The following is an 18708-nucleotide window of genomic DNA, read 5'->3' as shown; positions in this document are numbered from 1 at the left end:
GATGTCAGTTCCGGGCGTGGCCTCAGGGACCTAATACCCGCCCGTTTTACGACAGGATATTTGTAGAGCAAAGGGTCAAGGCCAGAGAAAATACAGGATGCCCGGTTAAATTCGAATTTTAGATAAACAAGTTTTTTTTTCTTATAAGTATGTCCATGCAGTCTTTCGGACATCTCATACGAAAAAACTATTGATTATTTAAATGAAATCAGAATTTAACTGGGTGTCCTCTATTTTTATTTGGTACCTCTGGCAACTCTACCCAAGGCCAGAGAAGAGAGTAAGCAGACAGTGAGGACTGGATCCTAGCTCGGCTCACTCTCTTGCATGCTCTGAGCACTCCCCTCGAAGCTTGGCGTGGGAATGAAATGAAATGCGGTAAGCAAAACCCCATCTTGCAGTGTAGGCAGCTCCCTTTTACAGGAGAGGAAACATGAGACTTGCCTGTGCCAGCAGGTGGCAGAGGTGAGTAAGAACCCAGCGCCTGGCACAGGACCAGGCATCTATGACAGGCCCTGAGTACCTGCTTGCTGAATGAGCGACTGACTTAGGAGTCCTCAGGAGGCTGGTGTCGTGAAGTTTTCTTGGCTTTTTGGAGCCAGCTCCATCTCACTGAGCATCCTGTCCTCCAGTCTTCCGGCCCCCCTTTCCCTCCCATGCCCTCAAACATGGCTGGAAGGAGAGGATCAGATATGCTTCATTAAGAGCTGGGTTTTATTCACAACTTCAACAGGGAAGCAAGAAATACAGCAGGGACATAATTTGTGTCTGCACTGGCAATATTCCTGGCGACACAACCAGAAATCACACTAATGGAGTCACAGAGATTTGAGGCCAGGTTTTACGTCCAGATGGGGCCGCTGCCAGGGTCCCGTTGAGCTCCTCCCCTGGGAGGGCACGGTCCAAGCCACGTCGTCGTATCTTCCTCATTAATGGTGTCACTTCTGCACCACTTGCACCAGCAGCCTCCTGTACCGAAGGGGAACACACAGAAGAACTGACCTGGGTGGAGGGGGGAAATGACAGGGGCATCCTGCCATTCCTAAGTGCTAGGCGTCCACAGAGGCAGGCAGGGGCAGGCTCTTAGCCTAGGCAACCTCCTAGCACCTTTCTCCCAGAAGAAGAGGTGGGAGGGGTCGGGGTGGTGGTTTTCCCAGGGTGACAGCCCAACCTCAGAGTGATCATGACAGTCAAGGAGATCACAGAAGTGAAGTCCATGTGCGTGCCTGGCCCTGGGCCAGTGTCAACGTTTTCCCTCCCCCGCCTTCAGCTCTGCCCCAGACCTCACTTCTGAAGCCCCATCCTCTAGTGCTAGGTACTGCTTCCTCTGAGACTTGCTAGTTGGTCTGCATGCTTTAGGCCTTCAAGACCACCAGCCCCAGCCAGAGGTGACATCATCTCCGTTCAGACTCAGCCAGCCCAAGCTCCTGGCCCTTACATCTGAGGTCCCCAGGGGCTGGCAATTCTGTGCATGAGGAGGACCAGGCATGCTGACTGGGGCTGGAGTTAGACCTTCTCTAGGGAATGCCCCCTCCCTTCCTTCAAAAAGTGTGCACTATATGCTGGGCACAGTGGAGGTATGAAGGGGAGTCTGTAACAGGTGCTGCTGATAGCTCCTGTTTACGAAGTGCTTTCTATGTGCCAGGCGTCATGCTGAGCATGTGACACAAACGGTCTTGTTTAATGTGAGATGGGCGCTATCAATCCCATTTTATAAATGAGGAAGATGAGGCTTAGAGGGGTTAAGTGACATTTTTAAGGTCACACAGCTACTAGTTAGGTTAGGAGCCTAGCACGCTGTCCCCAGAACCCACATTCTACCACATTACACTGCCTTCTGCCCACAGTAACAAAGTACCGGGAAGGTTGTGTGGGGTGGGGGCCGCCTCAGGAGCAGGGAATGAAGAGCTGCCCTTCTACCAGGCCAGAGACCAAAGCTGGCTTGGCTCTACTTTGGGGCCTTGGATCTCATAGGTCAGTGGTTTATGACCAAAGGTAATCTGGCTCCCTCCCCCGACCCCCTCACAAGAAGGCCTCTGGCAATGTCTGGAGGCATGTTTTTCTGTTGTCACAACTGGGCAGGGGGAGGATGCTCTAGTGGATAGAGACAAGGGATACTACAAACTTCCTACAATGCACAGGACAGCCCCCACAACAAAGAATTATGCAGCCCAGGATGTCAAGAGTCCTGAGGTTGAGAAACCCTGCACTGAGGGTCACTGAGGCAGACGAGTGACTGGGAAGAGCACTGGTCAAGGCGAACAAGGTCTGGACTCCGTCTTGGATGCTGACTCTCCTCCTCTCTGGGCCTCAGGGTCCCAACTGTAGCGGTAAGTATCCCCGAGGCACGGCAAACGTGGACAGCTGGGGTGGGGCAGGCCTGGGGGTGGGGGGCACGTCCTGCTGCAAGAGGCTGGCTAATCCTAGGCTGTGACTTTACACTGAGGACTCGGTGAGGGGGAACTTCTTCCCTACTGGGAAGGTCAGCTTCCTTTCTTCAAAGTCTTCTCCCTTTGAACTCTGGATCATGGGGACAGCCTGGAATCCCTGGCTTTCTGGGGCCCATCATACCTGGGGGAGAAGTCACACCCTAAGCCCCGTGCTGGAACCAGGAGCAGCTGGGTCTCTCCTGGTCCTGAGGTGGGAGCCTGGCTCACCTGGGGGTGAGGTGCTGGGCTGCTAAGGCTCATGCCCAGAACTTTCTTTAGCAGGAGGATCCTGGGCAGATCGTGACTCAGCTGCCGTCTCTGGTCCCTCAGGGAGATGTGGGGAGCTGTTCCCGAGAGGAATGGGCTGGGGGTTTCCAGACTCTTCTTGCCCATGAAGTGACCTAGAAAGGAGGTGCCAAGGCACAAGGAAGGTGGGGAGAGAGGATTCCATCTCAGTGGGAAAGTTCCCCATCTCTCCCAACTTTCAGTTCTCATGGCAGGAGGATCCACGGGCAACCTTCCTCCTCCCTCTCCTCCTCCTCACCAAGGAGCCACAAACACCCCGGGTTGGTAGCAAAGCCCACCTCCGCTTTTCCTGAACAGGAGAGAATGGCACAGCTGGAAGGAGGGAAACTCTGCCAGCTGTGCTGCCTGCTTTCCAGGGGCCCGGCGAGGACAAGGAGGAAAGCGGAGAAGGAAGAAATGTCTGCCAGGTGCAGGGGCAGAGAAGACACACCAGAGGACAGAAGAGGATTCGGTAGACTCTTGCCTAAGGCCAGGGGCACCGGCTGGCAGGCAGATCTAGGATCCAGCCCCAGTTCTGCTTTAACTGGCTGAGCGATCTCAGCCAAGTCACTGAACTGTCTGGGTCTCAAGTTTTCCATCTATTAAATTAGACGGGTTCCAGGGTCCTCATCCGCGCAGACGCCAGAGTCCGTGGCTGAGGAACGGCCTGAGAAGGGAAATGGGATCAGAGCACGGAAAAGGGCGCTTGCGCGGGTCCCGAAGACTTACCGGTGGCCCAGAGGTTGCCCCGCGGGTGCACTCGGATCTTGCTGGCCCTGCTGCGGGGCTCCGGAGAATCCCAGCTGAGCGGCGCGGCGCCCGCAGCGAGCAGAGCGAAGAGCAGGAGGCCGCCTAGCAGCCGAGCGCCCCCCGCCCGCAGGGTCATGGCTGAGCCCTCGCCGAGCCTCCGCCCCGGCGCGCTTCGCAGCAGCTACGGCCGGGGAGCCAGCCTTCCCACCTTTTAAACCCGCGCTCCTGGGGGGGCGGAGCCTGCTCCGAGGAACCCGCCCCTGGCGCGCTCGCGGCCGCCCCGCCCCCGCAAGATGCGAGGCGCCGCGCCCGTCGCTTGGGCCACCGCCTGGGTACCGCGTCCGCAGGCCGGGCGCCCAAGCCCACTATCTTCAGGCAGAGGACCACCCCCAATACGGGGAGGGGGGGCGGGGCGAAGCCCGTTCCCCTGGCCGCCCCCTCGCGGCTCCCACTGGTTTTCGGGCCACGAGTGGTTACTTCTTGGGAGTCTCTCATTTATAAGGGTAGAAGTGGGGGCGAGGACACTGGCGCTGCGGTGCCCAGCAAAGTCCCGGGCACCAGGCGAGCCATAAAATGCCTGCCAGCCCTTCCCTCTTCGGGAATACGACCCGTGTTCACCCTACTCTCGGCCCTCTCACCGCCAGCTCACCAGAGGTGATGTCGAAACCACAGCAGGTGCTGGGGGTGGGCAATGCAGAGCAAGGGATGGGGGGATAGCGAACACCCCTCACCCCAGGAACGGACGCTCTACTTGGGGGGCGACCAGCCTTCACTTCGGCCGAAAGCGGATCTCTGGGTCAGGGAAGTAGAAAGAGCACCAGACCAAGAGTTCATATACAAAACCGTGTGACCTCGTTGAAGCTCACTTTCTTCGGCTGTAAAACAGTAATAACCACGCTGCCCCGTTTTTAATAATTTTACATTTCTTAGCACAGTCACGTTGTGGCAGGAAGCAGCAGTCCTGCAGACGGCCCTCTCACAGCCAGCACTCTCCTCCTCCCAAGTCCACACCTGTTTTGGAAAGAACTTTTGGGTCAGTGGCATCACTTAATGAGTAAGACACTGTGCTCCAGAATAATACTTTTATTTGTGCTTAAAGGTTCACTAAACACCAATGTTCGGGAGCATGAAGGTAGGCACAGTAGGGAGACAGAGGGTAATTCCCAGCTGCCAAGGGAGTTTACCGTTTCATTGGAGAAACAGCACCAAAGGAGCGAATGCAGACCAACCCGGGGTTCTGGGCTCTTCCCTGAAACACTGCACAGTGTGGCTGTGACAGAACCTACGCCCCAGTGTGGCTCAGTAATGCTGCTTCGTATTATTATAATCTCACATGTATCCAGCGCAGCACGGGCTGCTAACTCTATGGATCACCATCCTAAACAGGGAAGTGTATATGAGAGGCTGGTTGTCATGCTGAAATCCCAGGAGCATGACATACAGGACAGGGACACTCCATTTCTGGCCCTGGCTTTTCCCCCCAATCTCCTTGCTTCTCACCCCCCACCCTGGCATTTACACCTCTCTGCATTCTTGTCACTGTTTAGCTGCGGTGTACAGATATAGCTCTTATCACCTTCCCATCACAATTCCCTCTGTGACCCCCTCCCTCTCCTCTGGCCCACGGATGTAGAAATTAGTGGGAACACACACGAGGAACCTTATTTGGAACCTTATTTGGTAGGTTTATCTCTCATTTTATAACTGGAAACAGGCTCAGAGGTTGAGTCACTCGCCCAGACGTCACACCAGAATCAGACTTCGGGTCCGCCTGGATCACTCTGTCAGGCCCCCAAAGTCATGCGGGGCAGATGCTATTTCCCTAAACCACACCCACTCCCATTTTGCCATCAAAGTGTAACCATCTCAAAGCTGGTTTAGATTTCTCAGGGGAGAAAGGGAGCAGGCACTGAATTTAGAGTTCGCCCTCGCTTCTAAAGGTGACCCTGGGACCGTGGGTTCTGCTCTGACAGGTTCGTTTACACTCCAGACAAGCCTCCTCTGTCACAGCATGGGTCCACAGCTACAAGACTGTCCCCAGGTGCCCCCAGGGGGATCATTTTATCTGTCAGGCTAGCACAGCAAGCACGGGGGCCTGAGAACCCTGCAGAAAGAAGCAGGGTAGCAGCCCCACCGCCAGCCATAAAACACTGTCCCAGGCATGAGCAGCACTAGGCAAGCAGAGAGGGTGGCTTGCCCAAGACCACAATTCCAAGCTCGATGCCCCAGTGAGTGTGCTAGGCTCTGAGTTTAGAACGAGGACCTCAAGTGCCCGCTGCCTGTTCCCCGAGTCTCCTGTGACGGCAAGGGAAGTCTAAGGGCTGCCATCCCACTGGGAAGACGGACAGTGAATCATCTGGAGGCTCGTGGAGAAGCTCTTCAGTGCTCACACTTGGCCCTTCCCAGGTTTCTACAACATTCAAGGATATCCGAAGGCGCAGAGAAGATTCATAGGACAATCCAAAAGATGATTAAGGGGTGAACGATACACGGCAAATCCTGTTATAACCAATGCCAACAAAACATTTAAACTGCACCATGGTTTTTAATCAAAGATGGCTTTGAATAAAGGACACATGTATTACTCTTTGCTATATTTTCATTAAATTAGGATCAATTACAAGTTACATCTTTTCACAACTGCATCTTTTCTGTTGTTGTTTTCCAAAAGTACTTTCCAAAAGTACGCACGTTCCTTTGATCACCAACACTATTTTGACGTAGTAAAGACTGGTATGACGCCCATTTTACAGATGGGTTAATGCAAGGACAAAGCGAGTTAGTCACACAGAAACTAATAAACAAATGGAGAAAACCAGAGTGGACTTCACACACGTGAAAGTTGCAGAGGACAACGGAGGAAGGGAAAAGCAGAAACTTAGACACACACGAGTCTGGTGAAAAGGAAGGACAGTAAACCCAGAGCTGCTCAGAAAAGGACGCTGTAGGAGCACTGGTGGCAAACTCTTGAGCACAGATCTGTGCCCGTGTGGGCCGGGAGGCTGAAGAGAAGCACACTGAGTTGTATCTCAGGTCCTGCTCAGGAAAGCAGTGTATCATCAGGAAAACAGCAGGATCCTTAAGAGAGGAGAGGAGACTCAGGGATGCAGGATGCAATTTCTCAGCCAGAGGGAGCACATAAAGATTAGCTAGACAATCAGAACACTAACCATTAGTAAGGAAATACTGCAGAAACCGAAACTGCCAAAACACAGAGCGGTTTTTAAAGGCGATATTCAGAAAAAGAGAGAATACCTCCATCTGACAAAGTGAGGGCAATCCCAACGGTGGCTAAGGGGGCAAAGCAGCTGCTGCTCAGGGACGTCCCGAAAACCCGAGAGAGGGGGCGGCCCCAGGCCCAGCACTCATGTTACCTGGCTGGAACCACCGTGTACTTCAGGGGACATTTCAGTAACTGAAATAAATACCCCTTGAGGTCCAGAGCGCCTCACTATTTCTAACCGATTCGCTCATCTGAGCAAGCCCACGGGACAGCCTAGAGCCTCTGAAGAATTCCCAAGAGCCCTGTGGGCGTGGGATCTATCCCAAATGAAAGGGTCTCATCAGAAGGACAGGGTGATGACCCCTAACAGCGTGACATGAAAACAGCAGCAGGCAGGTCTCTGAACTTCTGGTTTCTCTTATGTAAAATGCAAGTTTATTCTGAAGACTGAATGAGAGAAAATAAAAATCTGTCACAGATTCAAAAGCACTTAGCAGAGCACACGGCAGAGTCTAAGTACCCTGTCCTATTAGCTGGGTCCTGGGAAAAGCAGAGCCTGCCTCACATCTGAAGCCCATTACAGGGGAGGGAGGGGTCCCCGGGTAGCCTCTAAAAGTGTGCGGACACCACAGTCAGCAAAACGCCCGTTACACTGCAAGCTGTCTGGTAGACTAAAAAGGCCAGCATATTGACCTCAGCTTCTGGCCCATTCCAAGAGACAAGCTCTAGAGCGATTGCTCTTTTTTCGCTTAAATAAGTTGTCAGGCTGGCCACTTTGATCAAGTCTCATGCCGGGGATCTAGTTGCCCGCCTGACACAGATCCAGAGTACAAACTCTCTTAACTAGACTCCTTGATTTAAAGCTGGACTCCAGCTTATCAATCTAAATCAACTGGCCAATTAAAGGAAAGGGAAACGACTCTTAACCAAGAGTAGGTACCGTTCCAGAAACTCCCAAGATTTGTAGAATAGGGATTTATAGTTTAAAAATCATATTCTCTCCCTCCACATATGATACGTATACATATTCAATATAATGTAACTGTATATGAGAGTCATATTCAATATAATGTAACAGCATATGAGAAGGAAGTCAGTCTTGTTTTTACAACAAAAACGAGAAAAAGCAAGAGAAAAGATTCTTTGCTGGAGAGGATGGAGGTTGCATATAACAGACCTGAGGGGGAGTTGGCCAGAATGGAGAAGAGGGAAGAGATTTTATGTTTCTTAAAAGAGGCCATGAGCTTTAAAAGGTTAAGGGACACCGTTCTACAGCCGGTGTTGCCGGAAGGAGTTGCAAACCAAGTCTACGGCTCTCCTCCGGCCGACGGCGGAATGTCTGACGTGTCTTGTGAGCACTAACCCACCTCCCATTTCATCCTTTCCTCTCCCACACTTGGTCCCACCCTGGACTCTTCAGTTATGTTATATCTAATCCCATGGTAGGTACCACGCGTATCTTGATAAGCTGTTCCAAGCCCTTCCCGGAACAGATCCTTCTGGAACAATTTATTGATCGATCAATAAATCTAAAACGTGCAAAGCACTGTGACAGGGAGGAGAGGGTACACAAGGATGAGCCAGAGGCTGGCCTTGTCTCCACGCCCCTCAGGAACCCGTCGGGATGTGGGACACACACATGACCCACCACTCGGAGCGCGCTGTCTAGGAGGACGTGGACAACGGGGAGGGGCGGGCTGGGAAAACAAGAAACAAAGAAAAGGAAAAAAGAGGGCTCAAACCAAGTCCTGACGGCACCGAGCAAGAGGCACTAGCGGAGAATGAAACACACTCCTCCCCTGAGCTCCCTCCGCATCTGTGACCCCACTTACGGGCGCCCTGTGGGAAAAGCGTTCACATGTGGCTCCGGTTAAGGCACGGAGTTCCTAGCAGTTCCCTGCCTTACTCAACTTTGTACCCCCAGGGGCAGGACCAGATCTGGCACAGACTAGATGCTCAGTAAGTGTCTGCCGAGTGCAAGAGCTGTTAGCAGGTGGAGAAGTGAGCAGGCGCTCCAGGCGGAGCGACCAGCATAAGCAAAGGCTAGATGTCTATCCACTGAGACCAACGTCAAGGGTAGAAGAGCTGAGAAAAAATCCTATATGACACTCGGAAGGCAATGTCTTCACTATTAAAAAAAATTTTTTTTTAGTGTTTATTTGAGAGAGAGAGACAGAGAGACAGAGTGAGACAGAGTGCCAGAGGGGAGGGACAGAGAGAGAGGGAGACACAGAATCCAAAGCAGGGAGACACAGAATCCAAAGAAGGCTGTTAGCACAGAGCTGGATGCGGGGCTCGAACCCACGAACTGTGAGATCATGACCTGAGCCGAAGACGGACACCTAACCGACCGAGCCATCCAGGCACCCCCTTCACTATTTTTTTTTTTTAATAATTCCTGCATATTCTAGTCTTGAATGAACATTTCTTAGTTACAGAGAATTCCTTCTATGCCCAGACTCAATACTTGTGTGTTAAGGCTCATATTTGTTGTTTATTTCTAAAAGTCTATCTGATATTACTTATAGTTCTAGTAAGGGAGAATGCTAACAAAGATATACTTTGCCAGAAAATAGTCTGAATAGGCCGTCCTGACAGACAGGAGCATCTTGAGGAAGGTGGACAATCCATTTAACTGGCTAGAATCAGCTGGATCATTCCAGAAGCTCAACAGCGATCAACGTCATAAGAAGGGTGCTCTCAGATGCTGAGATAGCCCTACACATTGTCCTTAGAGGTTGTATGGACTTGGTAACACACGAGAGCAAATGACCAAAATATGCACTTAAAGGTCACAGAGCCCTTATTCTCAGCCTAGGCTCTCTGAGAAGCCTCGGACTCCTTAAGAAAGGTGACAAACACCAATGCTTCTCCCACCGAGAAAGAAAATGCAGGAAGAGTCCAAGGACGAACACAAAAGGGAAGAAAACAGGATTAACATAAAAAATTCTAGAAAGAGAACATGTTGTTTAAATGGAACCACGGGGAGAGAAAGTTTTCAGATTCAAATCTGGCAAGAACAAGATAATGTACTTACTAAATAACAGGAAAGTGCAAATCACTTTAATGATTCATATGCTCTGCCCCAGAATAACAGCTCAACAATAATGCTGCCCTAAGTTACCGCCTCTGGCTCCAATGCATGGTTACGCTGAACATTTAGAACAAGCTACTAGATGTTACTGGGACAGCACAGTACAGCGTCTATAAAACAGCGCCCCTGTATTAGAGGAGCCTGCAATTTTATGGGGGAACTTGCAGCCATGTCCACAAACTTACACATCATTTATGGTCCAAAAAGAGACGCTTTTTAAACAGAGCACTAAAATTAATTAACAAGCGGAAATGATCTTGAACAGGCACAGACTGGCATGTGGCAGGGAAACTGAGACATACAGTCACCAAGCAAAGGGAACCACTGACTGTGTTTCTGGATTCAGGTGATGGCATTGAGAAGTGGAATGACAGGGGTAAACGTAGGGCTTGTAAGTGACTAATAAATATGGTGGGAAAATGAAAAATCTATGTGACCACTCCTGCGAAGAAAAGGTGAAATCTGGAGGGGGAGTTTGCAGGAATGGCTATGAGCTTAAGTTTAAAGAGGGGACAATCAAGTGGAAGCATCCAGAGGGAACAAAGAGACATGGGCCAGAAGTGAGGACAGGTATTTGAGAATAACTTGTAGAGAATTCCTCGCTGGGCTGGTGACAGTTGGGTGAGTCACAGCCGAGAGGCAACCCCAAGATCAAATTCTCACTTGAAGTTTTATTGATCTTGATGGCTCTTGGATCCCCAACACTCACAACGGGCAAGCCCTCCGAACTGCCCGCTAGCCTAGCCAAATCTCAAAGAGCTTACAATTCCATAAAACACCAAAATGAACATCTCTGGTGTGTCAGCCATTCTCGAAGAGCTTTTAGAACACATTATGCTGACTAATAATACAATTGCCCAGCTTTAAGTCAGTCTTAGGCGTTAGCACTAAACTAGACAATATACAAACGGATAACATAAAACCTCTCTCCCAGAATAATCTTTATTTTTGGCTGGTAGAGTAATTCAAATATTCCTGAATGATTTGATTGCTTCGCAGACAAATTCAGCTGTTGCCTCCAACAAGAGCATCTAGCACAGGAGCAAAAACAAAACTGGGTGTGAAAATATGCAAATGAGGGAAATATTACTGTCTTAACTGCGTAAGCGTGTCCGGAGAAGATATCTGGACAGCTGAGGATACAAGTACGAGGATGCTTACACTCTGGCAGGCTAGGATCACAAGGCACCCCAGGGGCAGCGAAGCACACTGCTTCTCCAGGGTAGTCCCTCAGAGGACGCTACAGAAACAGAGCCTGGGCAATCAGGCCAAGCAGTTAACCCCCGTCCTCTGCGGGTGATCAGGAGGGAAGAAATGGAGTGAATGGCAATTTTCTACCATTCTGCACACAGGACACTGCTGCCACGTTCTCGTGGCGCAGGAGAAAACCTAAGTACAATATAAGCCTCACGGGCAGATTCAAAGAAGCACTTGTTAGCAGGGATTTGCCAAGTTTCATACTCGGCTGAGATCATTAAGAGCCCACATCCAAAGTCTCAAGGCTAAAGCCTAGTTAATGGACTTAGGATGGCACTACTCCCTATACGGGAGAGCTTCAGAAGATTAACTGTTCTTATTTTTAAACTGTCTCTGTTTTTTAATGATAATTCCATCAGCATTAAAGTGTGGACTGATTCCTACTTCAGCTGAGCAAATAATGGAACCTGCTCATTTAGCCCCACACAGAAAATTTGCTTACTTTCAGGTTTCACATTAATACAAGGAGAGAACAAAAAGAATCAAGAGTACTTTGTACTTAAAAACACACTGGCTTACCCTACGCTACCATTTCCCGAACTGCCTCCATATTAGAAGAAGAAAAACACAACCGGGCCTGGCATTCACCACTTTAAAACCCTGCCTTCCTGAAGTCTGCATCAGAGAAAAGCGAAGCCAGGCACTTATGAGAACAGGTTCAGGCAAAGTAGTTTTTAAAAAGCAAGGAGCATGCCTGGCCTCCAGCACCTTCCTCTGGCTTCCTCCAGATGCCGAAACACACTGCCACCGTGTAGAAAGGGCTGAGAGTCTCAAGTGAAGAAAAGGGCAGGAGCCTTTACAGCACAGTGAGGGTTTTCTGAACCTTCCAGCAACACAAACCGCGCCTCTACCCATCTGGGTCACACCCCAGTGAAGAATCAATTTCATGGCTAAGAGATTTCCTACGAATGTCAACGGGCATTGCTGCTCCACAAAAACAAAAACAAAACACACGCACAAACAAGAAACAGTTGTTGGTATCAGGACAACCTTCTTAGCTGAAGGACTGTTCACATCAAAGTCTCTATCTCCCCAAGGGTGCTAAGAACCGGCAGAGGAAGGCAAAGCTTTCCCGACAAACACAAGTCAGGGATAAGGGGTTCGATATGCAAAGTCTTTTATTTAAAATTTGAAAAGTTAAGACTTACGACCACCTCAGTCTACGCCATTCCCACCTCATAGGGAGGAATGACGGGTTCAGACTCGTGCAGAGCTGCATGAATTTACAGAACTCTGTAGGCACTTTAGAAGTGAAGCTTGGCTTCAAAATACAAACACTGGGGGCTTTGGCTCAACCTTTTAATATAAAAAATTCACTGATGTACAAAAATGTGAAAGTGTGACAATGACAACATATGAAATCCTGTGATTGAGAGTCCCCTCGAGAGCGCGCCATGGTGCCCGTGCACCCGCCCACACATACCCTGGCGTGGAAACAGAAGCTAATGCAAACCATTGCTACCAAGAAGCGCCGACATGAGCATTCTCCACTCCACCAATCACAGATCAGTATCTACTCCGAACATTCAGTAACGAAAAGTACGGCATCTTCCGGGAACAGCAAGGCAGACTTCTTACTCACGATGGACCAGCACAAATAAACCCAGCAAAAAGAGTACCGCATACTGGAAAACAAACACAGAACATCACAAGTCAGGGAAGCTTTTAAAAGTTTACAGGTCCTCGGAGTTCATGAATAAGCGGGTCTTTGTGGCCATGATAAATTACTAAATGATCCAACTAGCTGGTAATCCATTTAACAGTTTTCCAAAATTAAGCAAAAGATCATATATATATATATATATGTATATATATATGTATATATATATATTTTTTTTTATTAGAGAGCGAAAAAGAGAGAGAGTGTGACTGGGGAGAGGGGCAGAGGGACAGAGACAGAGAAAATCTCAAGTAGGCTCTATGCTCAGCACAGAGCCCAACGCGGGGCTCGATCCCACTACTCTGGGATCATGAGCTGAGCCGAAATCAGGAGTCAGACGCTCAACCAACTGAGCCACCCAGGAGCCCCCAAAAATCCCATTTTTAATGAAACAAACAGTGTAGGCTCTTACCTTAAATTTAGGGTAGTCATTCATGAGGATCGTCACAATCCCAATATAAGGAACAAATCTAAACAAACAAACAAAAAACTGATCATCACAGAACTCCCCAAGCAGCCATTCTCATTAACCAAATATTCTCAATTATCTTCCACAGAAAACTAATTTTTCAGTTCACAAAGTCCATTTGCACAGACTGTCCTAGAAGATCCTTTCAACAACTCATGTGACAGGGAAGTTAGGAATATCACCATTTTATAGATGAGGAAACAGATGCTCGTGCCTGAGGTCCATGGCTTCTGTGGCCAAGAACCAGAACCAGATCTAAGGTCTCAGGCCTCTACATGGTGGCTCTCAGGCCACATGCGGACTCAGTGCTAGGGGCTGGGTTTGTGGTCATAACCTTCAGGGAGTGGTCAATATCTCTGGGGAGACAAGGCAAACACAGCCAGATTGTTATAAGGTACTTCATATTAAATGTCCAAAAAGAGAGCGAAAGAGCTCCATTACAGTACTGAAGATTTCAGCACCCTCTCACTTGTTCGCCACCTGTACTCTGGCTCTCTTAATCCTGAACCTTTTTCCAGAACAGTTCAAATCACCATATGCAGCAGACCAGTCTCACCAACCATCTTCCTTCACATGTCTGCAGAAGCGGACTTTGAGGACCACAAACTTTCCCTGAAACCCCTTCCTCCGTGGTTTCTCTAACACACCACAAATCTATTTCTCTACCTACCTCTTGGCTGCTATCCCTTTGGTGTTTTTTCACTAGTCTTTCTTTCCCCTCGCCCCTAAAGTTTATCCCCTGAAAACTAGGTAAAACCACTGTTAAATAACCTCATAGACCTGATATATTTCCTTTGAAGTCTTTACCACAATATTTTTAAAGTTTATTTATTTATTTGGGGGGCGGGCAGAGTGAGAGAGAATCTCAAGCAGGCTCTGCACTGTCAGCGCTGAGCCCAACATGGGGCTCGAACCCACGAACCACGTGATCGTGATCCGAGCTGACATCAAGAGTCGAACGCTTAACAGACTGAGCCCCCCAGTTTTTTTTCAACTTTTTTTTTTTTTTTTTTTTTTTTTTTTAATTTTTGGGACAGAGAGAGACAGAGCATGAACGGGGGAGGGGCAGAGAGAGAGGGAGACACAGAATCGGAAACAGGCTCCAGGCTCCGAGCCATCAGCCCAGAGCCTGACGCGGGGCTCGAACTCACGGACCGCGAGATCGTGACCTGGCTGAAGTCGGACGCTTAACCGACTGCGCCACCCAGGCGCCCCCCCAGTTTTTTTTTATTATGAAACTAGCTGCACAACTAGCTGTGTAGCGTCTGTCTCTCCTACGAGACTCTAAGCTCTGTAAGCGCAAAAACGATGCCAGTCTTGTTCCCCAGTGTATCCTCAAGGCCAAACATAACACCTTGCACCGGTCGTAGGCATCTAGCAAATAACTGCCTGACTGAATGTTTGCATGTCCAGGCCTCTTTTTTCCCCTTTCCCTTGGAGACCTCATTTGCTCCAGGACTCCACTTCTCCCCTCGATGCAAAATACTCAACTTCCTAAGAATTCAGGGGGGAAAGAAAAGGTCAGCAGGGGCCGTCAACGTGGAAGGAGATGGCACTTAGCAAATGAACAACTTTCTTCTTTCTCCTCCTGTTTTACCGCCTCCACTTTTACTCCAGGGTAGGCTCCATGATACTGACCCAGAGCCTGTCCTAGAGAAGGGAGGCTGGACTGAGGTGGAGACTGAACTTTGCGTACTTTAAAACAGCCCAGATGCTTCTACTATTCAGGGCTGTGCCCCATGCCAAAGGTGCACAATGGGCAACGACCTCTGACATCACCCCTCCCTATCGAAGCCTTAAGGCAAGCTTGAAAAGCAGAAGTTTTGTCTTTGGTGCACTTCACTTCCTTTGAAGAACTCCTCTTACTTCCTGTCTCCGGTCCTCACCCCGTCCTGGCAGCATTACCAGACCCATCCCTCTCTCTCCCCATTCCCAAACTCTCACTCCATAAGTTGGTGTTTCCTAAAACCTAGGCCTCCTTTGTCAGAATCACGTGGATAGCCTGTTAAAACGTGGCGGATCTTCCCCAGATTTGTGGAGTCAGAGCATCTATGGAGGGTGGGGCCCAGATAGTGCTTCTGCACTCTCGGGTAGCAGAGACTCAGTTCTAGCTAGTGAGGTGCCTGGACCTGGCATGTGGAGGCAAATAATACCCCTCCTAGGGCCCAGGCTTTAGTTTCAACCCCTGGGACCTCTAAGAGCTGAACATTCACAGTCCCTCCAGGGTGGCAGAGCTAAGTTCCAGGAGGGTAGATTCAGGTTTTCTATAGTTTTAATACGTATTTTTTCTTTTTAATGTTTTAACTGTTATTATTTTGTCTCATTTATAGCATCTTCATAGAAGCAATAGCTTTCTGTGGGGTGAATCATCTAATTTAAGAATGTGAAGACAGGGGTGCCCAGTGGCTCAGTCGGTTAAGCATCTGACTTGGTTTCGGCTCAGGCCACGATCTCATGTTTTCCTGAGCTTGGGCCCCATGTTGGGCTCTATGCTGGCAGCACGAAACCTGGTTGGGATTCTCGCTCTCCCTCTCTCTCTGCCCCTCCTCCATGCACACTGTCTCTGTATCTCTCAGAATAAATAAATAAGCTTACAAAAAAAAAGGATGTAAAGACAGATGCCTCACAGTCAAATGCAGACTAAATGCGATAAAAGCACCTGTGATTTCCACTAAACCAGGGCCAGGCTGCTTATTCTGGTCTGATGATTAATCCGCAGCCATTCTCACAGACAAGACTTTTGCTGTTCCCTCCACGCATTATCCATGCTCCAAGAGCCTTCGGCTCCCGGTGATCATACAGCCTGTTTATGGGTTACCCGTGGAAGTGTCTTGCCCCCCTAAGGCTGGTTTTTTCCTTGCCCCGACACAAGTGAAACGGCAGCAACTTGGACTTTAGGAGCAATGGAAGCAAATAATATGTCAGGCAGCCCGAAGTCAAACAAGAGATTTAATTCTCTGTCTCACTGGTTCCCTCCACGGACAGAGGCACCAAAGGTGCAAATCAAGTGCACAAGGCTACCATTATCGGTCGTCTTAAATTCACATCAGGCGCACGTTTCCCTACTCTGCTCGGAGAAACTCTGCCAAAGCGGAGTTGATAATAAGCAGAAGAAGGTTCAAAAGAAGTGAGACAAGTGCCACCCAGAAAGCCACCTCCAAGAGGTGCTGGTGCCAGGTTAACAACCAGGAGGCAGGGGACGGATAACACATGCCCCCCCCTGGGGTTCTTGGGAGCAGAGGTGCTAGGGAGGGACGGACCGGCTGTTCACACTCGGGAGAAAATGATTTTGTCAGCTGTCAAAAGGGAGGCCTCTATCTGGGAGCTGACTTTAAAAGGGTCATTGTCTCTACCCCAGAACGACGTTTCGAGTTAAGGAAAAAGTACACTTGAAAAGCCTCGTCCTGAAAACTGACTTTAGTGAACAGAGCGCTAAATCACTCTGCTCCTTTCTGTGTATGTCTCTCTTCATTGTCACTACATCCCACTGCTCAGCTTCTGCCTGTCTTTCGTCTTTCTCTACTCTTATGGCTAAGGTCCTCTTGTGTTTTTCAACATCCTGAATTTAGACAGAAATCACTCCTACTAGACACTTGGTTGGTTCAGTATTAGTTTCACTTTCTACGGGTTGTCTTTATTACATGTTATAACATGAATAAGGCTTGAAAACATTCTGCTAGGTGAAAGAAGCCAGACATAAACGAAGACCACATATTGTAAGATTCGGTTTATATAAAACATTCAGAACAGGCGATGCATTGAGACACAAAGTAGATTAGCGGTTGCCAGGGGCTGCGGGGAAAGGGGACAGGGGACTGGCTGCCGAGGAGTATGGAGTTTTCTTTTGGGAGTGTGGCCGTGCTCTGAGATTAGACAGTGGTGACGGCTGTGTAACTTTGTGGATATAATAAAACCCACTGAACTGCGCACTTCTACGGGGTGAACTTTATTTTCTAATATATGTGAATTCTATCTCAATAAAAGTGTTTTACCTTTTTATTTAGGGCCTTAGGCCTCAGCGTACAAATTTTTAGTGGACAACTATTTGAAAATTTTTTTTTTTTTTTTTTTTTTTTTTATTGCACAAAGACATTTGTACCAGTCACTGACTGACCTGAAAAAAAGTTATCCTCAAGGTTTGGGTACAGTCTGACTTTGAATGATCAGTTTAGTGTTTTATAAACAAATTTCCACAAAAGGTGGTGCTCTGCCCACTGTGTCAAGGTAAGTGTCAGTATAATCAACGCCAAGTAAATCTGTACAGCTAAGGGTCTGTGCGCCTGCTGTCTCCCAGATGTTTATACTTGATGGAAAGTTATTTAGTTCAGAAATTGCCAGGCTATTCCTTTTCTTAATTAAAAGCTACAAAAAGGTCTGTATTTTCAATGTTGGGATTTTATTTTATTTTTTTAAAGATTGTATTTTTGGGGGGGTGCCTGGGTGGCTCAGTCAGTTGAGCGTCTGGCTCTGGATTTCAGTGTCACGAGTTCAAGCCTTGTGTTGGACTCATGCTGAGCACAGAGCCTACTTAAAAAATAAATAAGTAAAATTAAAAAAAGATTTTACTTTTTAAGTAATCTCTTTAATCTCTTTTAAGTAATCTCTGAGCTAGCCAGGTGCCCCTCAATGTTGGGATTTTAGAAATAACACTGTATATAGATAAAGATTTTTAAAAAATTCTTCAGAAAGACATACTTTAAGCATGTTTAGGGGTACCTGATTGGTTCAGTCGGTGAAGCAGGCGATTCTTGATCTCAGAGTTGTGAGTTCAAGCCCTATGTTGGTGTAGAGATTAATTCAAGCATTTTTTAAAATGTTTATTTTTTGAGAGACAGAGAGAGAGAGAGAGAGAGAGAGAGAGAGAGAGAGAGAGGGAGGGGCAGAGAAAGAGAGAGGGAGACACAGAATCCGAAGCGGGCTCCAGGCTCCGAGCCGTCAGCACAGAGCCCGACGCGGGGCTCGAACCCACGAACCGTGAGATTGTGACCCGAGCCGAAGTCAGCCGCTTCACCGACGGAGCCACCCAGGCGCCCCGGGTGTAGAGATTACTTAAAAGTAAATAAAATATTTTCTAAAAAAAGGCATACTTAGCTCCAACATAGGAAAAGGAGTTCCCTCGAACTGGAGGCATGCACACAAACAGCTTTACGAGAGACAAAACACACCAGTGCTTGTGCTGCTCCAATCTCTCTGGCCCCAAACCGACGCCTCTCATGCTACAGCTGAGGCGGCTCTCTCACGCTGCACTCTCTGTGGGAAGGGAACTCCTCAGTGTGGTGGCTGATCTCCAGAGGAATCACTGTGAACCCAGTGTCTACATAAGGAGGGCACGTTCTGACAGGGGTCAGAGCCCCACGGGGCATCTAAATAGTGAGAACCGGCAGCTATCCACTTCAGAAGCATTACGCCCGGACTTTTGGTGGGATGGTCCAGAGGGTGGGTTCCAGAGTCGGCCAGACGCCTCCCATCGTCAGCGTGGCCTTGGATAAGCAGCCTAACTTGTCTGTGTTTCCTCATCTGTAGAATGGAAATATTAGGGTT

The 18708-nt window shown here is 48.8% G+C and overlaps 2 protein-coding genes across 5 annotated transcripts in view; both read right to left on the bottom strand.

The window, feature by feature from the left end:
- Nucleotides 1-602: 602 nt before the first annotated feature.
- On the bottom strand, nucleotides 603-5483 carry NMB (neuromedin B). 2 transcript variants are annotated; one of them, XM_042987994.1, is made up of 3 exons: nucleotides 3166-3527; nucleotides 2658-2830; nucleotides 603-969 (listed from the first exon to the last, which is right to left on the bottom strand). In XM_042987994.1, exons 1-3 carry the CDS (start codon nucleotides 3311-3313, stop codon nucleotides 805-807), a joined length of 486 nt encoding a protein of 161 aa, XP_042843928.1. In that variant the 5' UTR covers nucleotides 3314-3527; the 3' UTR covers nucleotides 603-804. The 2 variants fall into 2 exon arrangements, with proteins under 2 accessions (XP_042843928.1, XP_007078267.1); XM_007078205.2 differs by having other exon boundaries at nucleotides 629-969; nucleotides 3444-5483.
- Nucleotides 5484-12133: 6650 nt separating this feature from the next.
- The window catches only part of SEC11A (SEC11 homolog A, signal peptidase complex subunit), a 41196-nt gene continuing 34621 nt past the window's right edge, over nucleotides 12134-18708 (bottom strand). The window contains exons 5-6 of one of the 3 annotated variants that reach the window (NM_001290621.1): nucleotides 13111-13168; nucleotides 12134-12663 (exon numbers count right to left, since the gene is read on the bottom strand). In NM_001290621.1, coding sequence (NP_001277550.1) covers nucleotides 12613-12663; nucleotides 13111-13168 — 109 coding nt within the window. In that variant the 3' untranslated portion in view covers nucleotides 12134-12612. Of the gene's footprint in view, nucleotides 12664-13110; nucleotides 13169-18234; nucleotides 18685-18708 lie in introns of those variants that run through there. The other 2 variants (XM_042987644.1, XM_042987646.1) reach the window with 2 other exon arrangements.

Source organism: Panthera tigris, chromosome B3 (assembly GCF_018350195.1).
Source record: "Panthera tigris isolate Pti1 chromosome B3, P.tigris_Pti1_mat1.1, whole genome shotgun sequence".
Taxonomy (NCBI): domain Eukaryota; kingdom Metazoa; phylum Chordata; class Mammalia; order Carnivora; family Felidae; genus Panthera; species Panthera tigris.
This window is presented reverse-complemented; position numbering and strand designations above follow the sequence as displayed.